Here is a 12285-nt window from a genome sequence, read left to right on the forward strand (position 1 = left end):
CCTTTGTCCCAAACCGCCAGAATAAATTTTCCCATATTACCTTTGTCCCAAACCTCCAGAATAAATTTCCCATATTATTACCTTTGTCCCAAACCTCCAGAATAAGTTTTCCCATATTATTACCTTTGTCCCAAACCCCAGAATAAATTTTTCCATATTACCTTTGTTACAAACCAAACCTACAGAATAAATTTTCCCATATTATTACCTTTGTCCCAAACCGCCAGAATAAATTTTCCCATATTACCTTTGTCCCAAACCTCCAGAATAAATTTCCCATATTATTACCTTTGTCCCAAACCTCCAGAATAAGTTTTCCCATATTATTACCTTTGTCCCAAACCCCAGAATAAATTTTTCCATATTACCTTTGTCACAAACCAAACCTACAGAATAAATTTTCCCATATTATTACCTTTGTCCCAAACCTCCAGAATAAATTTTCTTATATTATTACCTTTATCTCAACCCTCCAGAATATATTTCCCCTCATTTTTACCTTTGTCCCAAACCTACAGAATAAGTTTTCCCATATTACCTTTGTCCCAAACCTCCAGAATAAATTTTCCCATATTTTGTACCTTTGTCCCAAACCTACAGAATATATTTTCCCATATTTTCACCTTTGTCCCAAACCTACAGAATATATTTTCCCATATTTTCACCTTTGTCCCAAACCTCCTTAATTTAAGAGTAACATTTAAAAAACCAATATGGTAAGACGAGAGAAATAGCAAATCGCTTCTGTAGGAAAACCGAACTGTTGTTACCGAAGTCAGGTTGAAAGATAGATCGGAGAATTGGTCGTTTGAAGACGAATCGCGCAAAGTTCGCCTTTGTTACGGACGTTCCCATCAACTTCAGTTGCAAATGTATTTCCTGAGCCGAGTTCTTCGGAAAGTGTTGTCTGTGTGTGGGGTTTCTACCCAAGTTGAATTCGAACTGGACGATTGTGGGAGGAAGCAAACCGCCTTCAGACCTTGTTCGAGATTTTCAGCTTTTAACATAGGTTTTCTTTTATTGTTATTGATATATTTTAACATAAATTTTCTTTTATTGTTATTAATATATTTTAACGTAGATTTTCTTTTATTGTTATTGATATATTTTAACATAGATTTTCTTTTATTGTTATTGATATATTTTAACATAGATTTTCTTTTATTGTTATTGATATATTTTAACATAGGTTTTCTTTTATTGTTATTGATATATTTTAACATAGGTTTTCTTTTATTGTTATTGATATGTTTTAACATAGATTTTCTTTTATTGTTATTGATATATTTTAACATAGGTTTTCTTTTATTGTTATTGATATATTTTAACATAGGTTTTCTTTTATTGTTATTGATATGTTTTAACATAGATTTTCTTTTATTGTTATTGATATATTTTAACATAGGTTTTCTTTTATTGTCATTGATATATTTTAACATAGGTTTTCTTTTATTGTTATTGATATATTTTAACATAGATTTTCTTTTATTGTTATTGATATGTTTTAACATAAATTTTCTTATATTGTTATTGATATATTTTAACATAGATTTTCTTTTATTGTTATTGATATATTTTAACATAGGTTTTCTTTTATTGTTATTGATATATTTTAACATAGATTTTCTTTTATTGTTATTGATATGTTTTAACATAAATTTTCTTATATTGTTATTGATATATTTTAACATAGATTTTCTTTTATTGTTATTGATATATTTTAACATAGATTTTCTTTTATTGTTATTGATATATTTTAACATAGATTTTCTTTTATTGTTATTGATATATTTTAACATAGGTTTTCTTTTATTGTTATTGATATATTTTAACATAGGTTTTCTTTTATTATTATTGATATGTTTTAACATAGATTTTCTTCTTTTATTATTATTGATATGTTTTAACATAGGTTTTCTTTTATTGTTATTGATATATTTTAACATAGGTTTTCTTTTATTGTTATTGATATGTTTTAACATAGGTTTTCTTTTATTGTTATTGATATATTTTAACATAGGTTTTCTTTTATTATTATTGATATGTTTTAACATAGGTTTTCTTTTATTGTTATTGATATATTTTAACATAGATTTTCTTTTATTGTTATTGATATGTTTTAACATAGGTTTTCTTTTATTATTATTGATATATTTTAACATAGGTTTTCTTTTATTATTATTGATATGTTTTAACATAGATTTTCTTTTATTGTTATTGATATATTTTAACATAGGTTTTCTTTTATTATTATTGATATGTTTTAACATAGATTTAATTTTATTGTTATTGATATATTTTAACATAGATTTTCTTTTATTGTTATTGATATATTTTAACATAGGTTTTCTTTTATTGTTATTGATATATTTTAACATAGGTTTTCTTTTATTATTATTGATATGTTTTAACATAGATTTTCTTCTTTTATTATTATTGATATGTTTTAACATAGGTTTTCTTTTATTGTTATTGATATATTTTAACATAGGTTTTCTTTTATTGTTATTGATATGTTTTAACATAGGTTTTCTTTTATTGTTATTGATATATTTTAACATAGGTTTTCTTTTATTATTATTGATATGTTTTAACATAGGTTTTCTTTTATTGTTATTGATATATTTTAACATAGATTTTCTTTTATTGTTATTGATATATTTTAACATAGGTTTTCTTTTATTATTATTGATATATTTTAACATAGGTTTTCTTTTATTATTATTGATATGTTTTAACATAGATTTTCTTTTATTGTTATTGATATATTTTAACATAGGTTTTCTTTTATTATTATTGATATGTTTTAACATAGATTTTCTTCTTTTATTATTATTGATATGTTTTAACATAGGTTTTCTTTTATTGTTATTGATATATTTTAACATAGGTTTTCTTTTATTGTTATTGATATGTTTTAACATAAATTTTCTTTTATTGTTATTGATATATTTTAACATAGGTTTTCTTTTATTATTATTGATATGTTTTAACATAAATTTTCTTTTATTGTTATTGATATGTTTTAACATAAATTTTCTTTTATTGTTATTGATATGTTTTAACGTAGATTTTCTTTTATTGTTATTAATATATTTTAACGTAGATTTTCTATTATTGTTATTAATATATTTTAACGTAGATTTCTTTTATTGTTATTGATATGTTTTAACAGATTTTCTTTTATTGTTATTGATATATTTTAACATAGGTTTTCTTTAATTATTATTGATATGTTTTAACATAGATTTTCTATTATTGTTATTAATATATTTTCACAGATTTTCTTTTATTGTTATTAATATATTTTAACATAGATTTTCTTTTATTTTTATTAATATATTTTAATATAGTTTTTCTTTTATTTTTATTATTATTATCATTATTACAAAATGCTTAGCTACAACTCTAGTTCATCTTAGGCAAAAGATAACTTTCTTTATTATAAATTAAGTTATTTCTGTAAGTTTCAAAAATTTTAATTTCAGTTTGCCTTTACGATTATTATTATTATTATTATTATTATTATTATTATTATTATTATTATTATTATTATTATTATTATTTTTAATTTTCAGAATTTTGAACAATGGAGTTAGGTAGTTTTGAAGAATTAATTTGCTGAATTTTTAAGAATTGATTTGCTGAATTTTGATCAATTAATTAGCAGAATTTTGGACAATTAATTCTCACAATTTTGGACAATTATTTTGCAGAATTTTAAACAATTAATTTGCATAATATTGGACAATTACTTTGCAGAATTTTAAACAATTAATTTGCATAATATTGGACAATTATTGTGCCGAATTTTGAACAGTAACCTCGCATAATTTTAGAAAATTACATTGCAGAATTTTGAACAATTAATTTGCAGAATTTGGAACAATAACCTCGCATAATTTTTGGAGAATTGCATTGCAGAATTTTGACCGAGTAATTTGTAGAATTTTGAAAATTAATTCGCCTAATTTTGGATAATTACTTTGCAGAATTTTGGACAATTAATTTGCTGAATAGAATTTTTAACATCCGAAGTTTTTATATGAAAGAAGGCAAAGTTCAACCACATATTTATATCCATATTTAAAGTAGGCCTTTTGTGTGTGTGTGTGTGTGTGCGTGTGTGCGTGTGTGTATGTGTTTATTTAGCTCTAGTAGATAACAAGATCCATGTTTATCACATATCTAAAGTTTATCTTTATGGTTTAAAAACATTTATTATTATTATTATTATTATTATTATTATTATTATTATTGTTATTATTATTAACGTACGATCCTATGTATTCTTTCATGCTCCAGCAATTTATTATGTTGAAAATGGTTCTTACTACTACTACTACTACTACTACTACTACTACTACTACTACTACTACTACTACTACTAGGAAGACCAATTTCCAATAGTTTGTCCCGGGAAAATCCCGGTATTGTTTAACCCTCGGAATACGGCCGGTATCCCGGTATAGAAACCCCTAGTTATTACCTCTGGACAGATGAATTTTATTATATCTGTTATGCAAAGGATCAGCCTCTAGGAAATGAGTTAATTGAAATTCCTGCTGATTTTTATCTGCGTTTTATTGCTTTCCTTTGTATGATGGATAATTTCATTTTGAATTTGGACCTCCTAACGCCGCGGAATTTGCGATATTCTTGAAATGTTTTATTTTACTTCGTTTCCTTTCCTCGCTGGGCTATTTTCCCTGTTGGGGCACTTTGGGCTTATACCATCCTGGTTTTCTTACTAGGGTTTTAGCTTAGCAAGAAATAATAATAATGATAATAATAATAATAATAATAATAATGATAATAATAATAAGATAAATAAAATAATTAAAATGATTTAAATAATTATTAATAATTATTAATAATTATTAATAATTGTTAGTAATTATTAATAATTAATAGTAATTAATAATAATTATTAATAATTATTAATAATTATTAATAATTAATAATAATAATAATAATAATAATAATAATAATAATAATAATAATAATAATAATAATATTTGACTTGGCATTTTTCAGTTTTTTGCGGTAGACATGATTTTGCGTTTACAAGAGCTTGCTGAATTGAAACGAAGGATTAATGTGTATGAATGTTGCAAAAAATATGTTTATAAATGTAACAACAAAAATGTGTCCGTCGTCATTACTCAATATTCATCCTTGTCAAGTTATTGTTTAATCATCTTTTTTTTTTTCAAGAACAAGGTGATAGAGTACATCCTTCGAATTCTACAGAATTATCATCCATGTCAAGTTAATGTTTAATCGTGGTTTTTTTCAAGATCAAGGTGACATTATATCCTTCGAATTCTACAGAATTATCATCTTTGTAAACTTAAATGTTTAATCATGTTTTAATTTTCAAGAACAAAGTGATACAGTACATCCTTCGAATTCTACAGAATTATCATCCATGTCAAGTTAATGTTTAATTGTGTGTGTTTTTTTTTTTTTTTTTTTTTTTTTTTTTCAAGATCAAGGTGACTTTACATCCTTCGAATTTATTATTATTATTATTGTTATTATTATTTGCCAAGCTACAACCATAGTTGGAAAAGCAGGATGCTATAAGCCCAGGGGCTCCAACAGGGAAAATAGCCTAGTAAGGAAAGGTAACAAGGAAAAATTTAATATTTTAAGAACAGTAACATCAAAATAAATATTTCCTATATAAACTATAAAAACTCCCCCCCCCCAAAAAAAAAGAAAGAGGAAGAGAAACAAGACAGAAAAGCGTGCCCGAGTGCACCCTCAAGCAAGAGAAAAACTTAAGACGTATAAACAATACCCTTCTTGGTATCAACACTACTTCAAGGGTAAAAACAATGAACTTGCTTCTTCAATGACGTGAATACTGTGAACTACCTTGTTGTTCCCTCTTAATAGATAATGGATCTGAATTTGAAAAACTCGTTTCAGTTTCCGGTTCTGCATGAATGCACGAAAGCATAATTAGCATAATTCTTTTTTTTTCTGCATTGTCATTTGAATCAGTAAAATTGTCCTGCCAACCCTTTAAAAGTTACCGTATATTTATCCCGGTATTTTGAAAAATTTTGCAACTTTATTATATTCCAATTTTCCATATATATAATCATAAGTATCGACTCCCTTTTTACGATTGTATTGTAATTCCTAATGGTTTTATTTATTGTAGCAAACGTATTATTGTTGTTGTTATTATTTATAATTATCAATTATTATTATTATTATTAATAGTTGTTGTTGTTGTTGTTGTTATATTTCGGGAGTACTGATCAGGTATCTGGAAACAATTCTTAGTCATTGAGGTTTTTGTTGATGTATCTCAGAATATTGTTATTTTTTATGTTATGTTATTTATCAGTCGTTTTTTCAGCTTTGTTTTGCTTATCCACAATAATTATCTCATGGAAATATTGGTCGAAATTTCCTCTAAGGTTTGTTATATTACCCAGATTTGCATGAAATGTGATTCTTTTATGAAACCTCAGATATACACACATACATAAATACATACATACATACACTAGTGTACGCGACCCGTAAACAATGAGGGTTAAATATCTAGGTAAAGATGCATTTTTTTTAGATTTAACAGGTTTAATGGTCATGTTAACTATTATTTGACCGGAATTTGTTAAATGATTTAGCATTCAGTATAGGTTGCTTCATAATTACATTTGTGTCAAATATCAATTCTCATATTATTATTATTATTATTATTATTATTATTATTATTATTATTATGATAATAATAATAATAATAATAATAATAATAATAATAATAATAATAATAATAATAATAATAATAATAATAATAATAATAATAATAATAATAATAATAATATCCAATAAAGTCCGAATCTCAAGAAAAATGTAATTTTCCTTTAAAAAAAAAATTTGTAAATGATTATTATCATAAGGCAGCGGCAAGATTTTTTTATGTTGTAGAATATGTTAAATAATGGCCTGAGAAATTCTAAAAATTTATCACCTAATTTTTTTTTGAGGAGGAATAATAGTTTTTGGGATTTAGTATCCCAGATAATTGCGTTAGATAGAATGGTTAATCTATGGCAGAACTGATGCATTAATATGAAATTAATGCTTGCTTGAAAATATATTAGATAATAAGAAAATAAGTTTTGTTTGGTACCACAATGATTCTCGAAATACATTATCGTAAGATTTTGATAATTTTGATAACTTTTTATGATCATTATCATTTTTTCGCCTCATTTTATATACAGTATATATATATATATATATATATATATATATATATATATATATATATATATATATATATATATATAATGTATATATATATATATACGTATATATATATGTATATATATTTATATATATTTATATATATATATATATATATATATATATATATATATATATATATTTATATATATAAATATATGTTTATATATATATGTGTGTAAATATATATATATATATATATATATATATATATATATATATATATATATATGTATATATATACGTATATATATATATATATATATATATATATATATATATATATATATATATATAACATATATCATCCTTTGTCCACTAGAGAACAAGGGCCTCAGACATATCATTCCAATTGCTTCTGTTTATGGACTTTTTATGCCAGTCCATATCCGCAAACTTTCTTAGTTTGTCAGTCTGTCGTCTCCTCTTATTTCCCCTTCTTTTTCAATCCATCTATATGTCTATCTATCTATATATACACACACTCATATAATATATATATATATATATATATATATATATATATATATATATATATATATATATAATATATATATATATATATATATATATATATATATATATATATATAAATATATATATATATATATATATATATATATATATATATATATATATATATATATATATATATATATATATATATATATTTATACAGTGTACATCGTGTATTGTACCTTCTGCATTATTTAAATACATTGAAATATTACTAATTTTGCTTTATAGCAATGTTCTGTAGATCATTGGGTAAAAGGTATTTTATATTTGATATCTTCGGAAAATGTAGTTTACGCTAAATCAGCACGTTGTCTTGTATATTTATGTATATATATATATATATATGTTATATTATATATATATATTATATATATATATATATATATATATATATATATATATATATATATACAAAGTATATGTTTTTGTGTATTTATGTATATATGTATTTATATTATGTACGTAATGTTATATATTACATGCATGTACGTGTGATTTTGCTGGAAGAGGGGTGTTAAAGTGCGAGCGAGTTATATAAAAAAAACATAACTCAATTTTAGGAGTATGAATATATGGAATGAGCTCTATAACTCAAGATGAAACCTTAAATAGGCTGAGTATGAAAAGAAGAGAGCTATTAAAGATAATGTACTCGTAACCTGAGAGCTTCTCGAGATGAGAAAAAAAAAATATGAAAAATTGTCGCCACGCCAAAGACCACATTTTTTCCGCGAGATGAGAAAGAGCGAGTTGGTTAGCAACGGAAGTGATGTTCCCTAGAATATGTAATAAAGAAATATTAGGGTGGTCGTAAATAAGGATGAATAATAGAAGTATTAGGAGGTTTCTAGGATGAATAATAGAAGTATTAGGTGGTTTCTAGGATGAAATAATAGAAGTATGAGGAGGTTTTTTAAATAAGGATAGATAATAGAAATATTAGGGTGGTCCGTGAATAAGGATGAATAATAGAAGTATTAGGAGGTTTCTAGGATGAATAATAGAAGTATTAGGTGGTTTCTAGATAATAGAAATATTAGGGTGGTCCGTGAATAAGGATGAATAATAGAAATATTAGGAGGTTTCTTGGATGAATAATAGAAGTATTAGGTGGTTTCTAAGATGAAATAATAGAAGTATGAGGAGGTTTTTTAAATAAGGATAGATAATAGAAATATTAGGGTGGTCCGTGAATAAGGATGAATAATAGAAGTATTAGGAGGTTTCTAGGATGAATAATAGAAGTATTAGGTGGTTTCTAGATAATAGAAATATTAGGGTGGTCCGTGAATAAGGATGAATAATAGAAGTATTAGGAGGTTTCTAGGATGAATAATAGAAGTATTAGGTGGTTTCTAGATAATAGAAATATTAGGGTGGTCCGTGAATAAGGATGAATAATAGAAGTATTAGGAGGTTTCTAGGATGAATAATAGAAGTATTAGGTGGTTTCTAGGATGAAATAATAGAAGCATTAGGTGGTTTCTTAAATAAGGATAGATAATAGAAATATTAGGGTGGTCCGTGAATAAGGATGAATAATAGAAGCATTAGGTGGTTTCTTAAATAAGGATAGATAATAGAAATACTAGGGTGGTCCGTAAGTAAGGATGAATAATAGAAGTATTAGGTGGTTTCTTAAATAAGGATAGATAATAGAAATATTAGGGTGGTCCGTGAATAAGGATGAATAGTAGAAATATTAGGTGGTTTCTTAAATAAGGATAAATGATTAAAATATTAGGAGGTTCCTTAAATAAGGATAAATGATTGAAATATTAGGAGGTTCCTTAAATAAGGATAAATGATTGAAATATTAGGAGGTTCCTTAAATAAGGATAAATGATTGAAATATTAAGGGGGGCCTTAGATTTGGATAAATAATAAGGCTTGGAAAAACAAATAATACATTATAAGGAAAAAATATTCTTTTTATAGATTTGTTTAACCAATTGGCTGATCTTTTTTCAAACTATACCCAAAATGTTTTAGATACAATTAAAATTAAGGATTTAGAACTAAATGTTTTATATAAAAGTCTATTGCATTGATATTTATTCAAAAGGTTCTTAATGCTATTATCGTTTAATGACATGTATGCAAGTTACTCTTAAGGATTTTGTAAACCAGTTGAAAAGTTTGCTTCTCAAAGGACTACGGACAGATAATGAAAGTCTTTGTTTCATCCATAATCACTGAAAAATAAAACTTGATTTCGTATGGAGACGAGAATTATTATTATTATTATTATTATTATTATTATTATTATTATTATTATTATTATTATTATTTGCTAAGCTACAACCCTAGTTGGAAAAGCTGGGGCTCCAAAAAAGAAAATAGCCCAGTAAGGAAATGAAACCAGGGAAAATGAAATATTTTAAGAAGAGCAACAAGATTAAAATAAACATCTCCAATATAAACCATAAAACCTTTAACAAACCAAGAGGAAGAGAAATAAGATAGAATAGTGCGCCCAAATGTACCCTCAGGCAAGAGAACTCGTTGATAAAATTATAAATTCGCGAAATATTTGTTAACATTAAAAATACATGTCTTAAGTGTCCTTGCCATGTGTCTGCCAATCTTTACAATAACTTTTAATCGACAGAAAATTAAAATTGTAATTTCATTAGCTCAGATTTTGAAAAATTAACTTTAACATGCAAATGTCGTCCTGTATTATGGTGAGTTTTGATATTCAACCAATTAAGAAGTTACAAAAATCTCGTGCAATTCAGCATTTTAGATTTGTTATCATGTAACCTGATTTTATAGAATACATTGAAGAAAATTAATAGTATCCTCAGAAGATTGAAAACCCCAACGTCTGAAAGCGAGTCCAGGCGAAAATTAATTTATTAATGTCCCTTAATAGAGAAATTCCACATTAATTCAAAATTACCAATAACAAGTAAACAAAAACTGTATTAATTAAAGTAATTAGTACCAGTTTGCAATTTTTAATTATATTAGTCCCTCCTGAATTAATAAATTCCAATTTCAAAGGGTTATTCAACGTATTGCAATCAGCAGATTCATTGTTCAAGTATGAATTACACTCAAATATATGGACAAAAACCCGTTAGCATGTTTACAATGTCCTCACGCGTTAACATGTTAATAATGTAATCACCCGTTAACATGTCTAAAATGTCCTCATTCGTTAACATGTTTATAATGTCCTCAACCGTTGATATGTTTATAATGTCCTCACACGTTAGCATGTTGACAATGTCCTCACCCATTTACATGCTTTCAATATCATCACCCATTAACATGTTTACAATGTCCTCACCCGTTAACATATTTATAATGTCCTCAACCGTTAACATGTTTACAATGTCCTCGCCCATTAACGTGCTTACAATATCCTCACCCGTTAACATGTTTATAATGTCCTCAACCGTTAACATGTTTATAATGTCCTCAACCGTTAACATGTATTATAATGACCTCAACCGTTGACATGTTTACAATGTCCTCACCCATTAACGTGCTTACAATATCCTCACCCGTTAACATGTTTATAATGTCCTCAACCGTTGACATGTTTACAATATCCTCACACGTTAGCATGTTGGCAATGTCCTCACCCATTAACATGCTTTCAATATCGTCACCCATTAACATGTTTACAAGGTCCTCAACCATTAACATGTTTACAAGGTCCTCAACCATTAACATGTTTACAATATTCTCACCCGTTGACATTTTTACAATGTCCTCACCCGTTGACATGTTTACAATGTCCTCACCCATTAACATGCTTTCAATATCGTCACCCATTAACATGTTTACAAGGTCCTCAACCATTAACATGTTTACAATATTCTCACGCGTTAACATTTTTACAATGTCCTCACCCTTTGACATGTTTACAATGTCCTCACCCATTAACATGCTTTCAATATCGTCACCCGTTAACATGTTTACAATGTCCTCAACCGTTGATGTGTTTACAATGTCCTCACCCAGTAACATGTTTACAATGTCCTCACCCATTAACATGTTTACAATGTCCTCACCCGTTAGTATGTTGACAATGTCCTCACCTGTTGACATGTTTACAATGTCCTCACCCATTAACATGTTTACAATGTCCTCACCCGTTAGCATGTTGACAATGTCCTCACCTGTTAACATGTTTACAATGTCCTCACCCATTAACATGTTTACAATGTCCTCACCCGTTGACATGTTTACAATGTCCTCACCCGTTGACATGTTTACAATGTACTAACCCGTTGACATGTTTACAATGTCTTCACCCGTTAGCATGTTTATAATGTCCTCAACCGCTGACATGTTTACAATGTACTCACCCGTTAGCATGTTTATAATGTCCTCAACCGTTAACAAGTTTACAATGTCCTTACCCGGTAACATGTTCATGATATCCTCATTTTAAGGTAAAGACTCGTTCGACGAACAATAATAGAGAGCAATAATAGAGTGCAAAAAGAGAGCAATAATACTGTGCAAAAAAAAGAG

The 12285-nt window shown here is 26.1% G+C and overlaps 1 protein-coding gene across 1 annotated transcript; it reads right to left on the reverse strand.

Annotated features, from left to right (window-relative positions):
• Positions 1-11220: 11220 nt before the first annotated feature.
• LOC137622654 (uncharacterized protein PF3D7_1120600-like) lies at positions 11221-12018 on the reverse strand. Its single transcript, XM_068353253.1, has one exon. The coding sequence runs from the start codon at positions 12016-12018 to the stop codon at positions 11221-11223; it is 798 nt and encodes a 265-aa protein (XP_068209354.1).
• Positions 12019-12285: the final 267 nt, after the last annotated feature.

Source organism: Palaemon carinicauda, chromosome 29 (genome assembly GCF_036898095.1).
Source record: "Palaemon carinicauda isolate YSFRI2023 chromosome 29, ASM3689809v2, whole genome shotgun sequence".
NCBI classification, from domain to species: domain Eukaryota; kingdom Metazoa; phylum Arthropoda; class Malacostraca; order Decapoda; family Palaemonidae; genus Palaemon; species Palaemon carinicauda.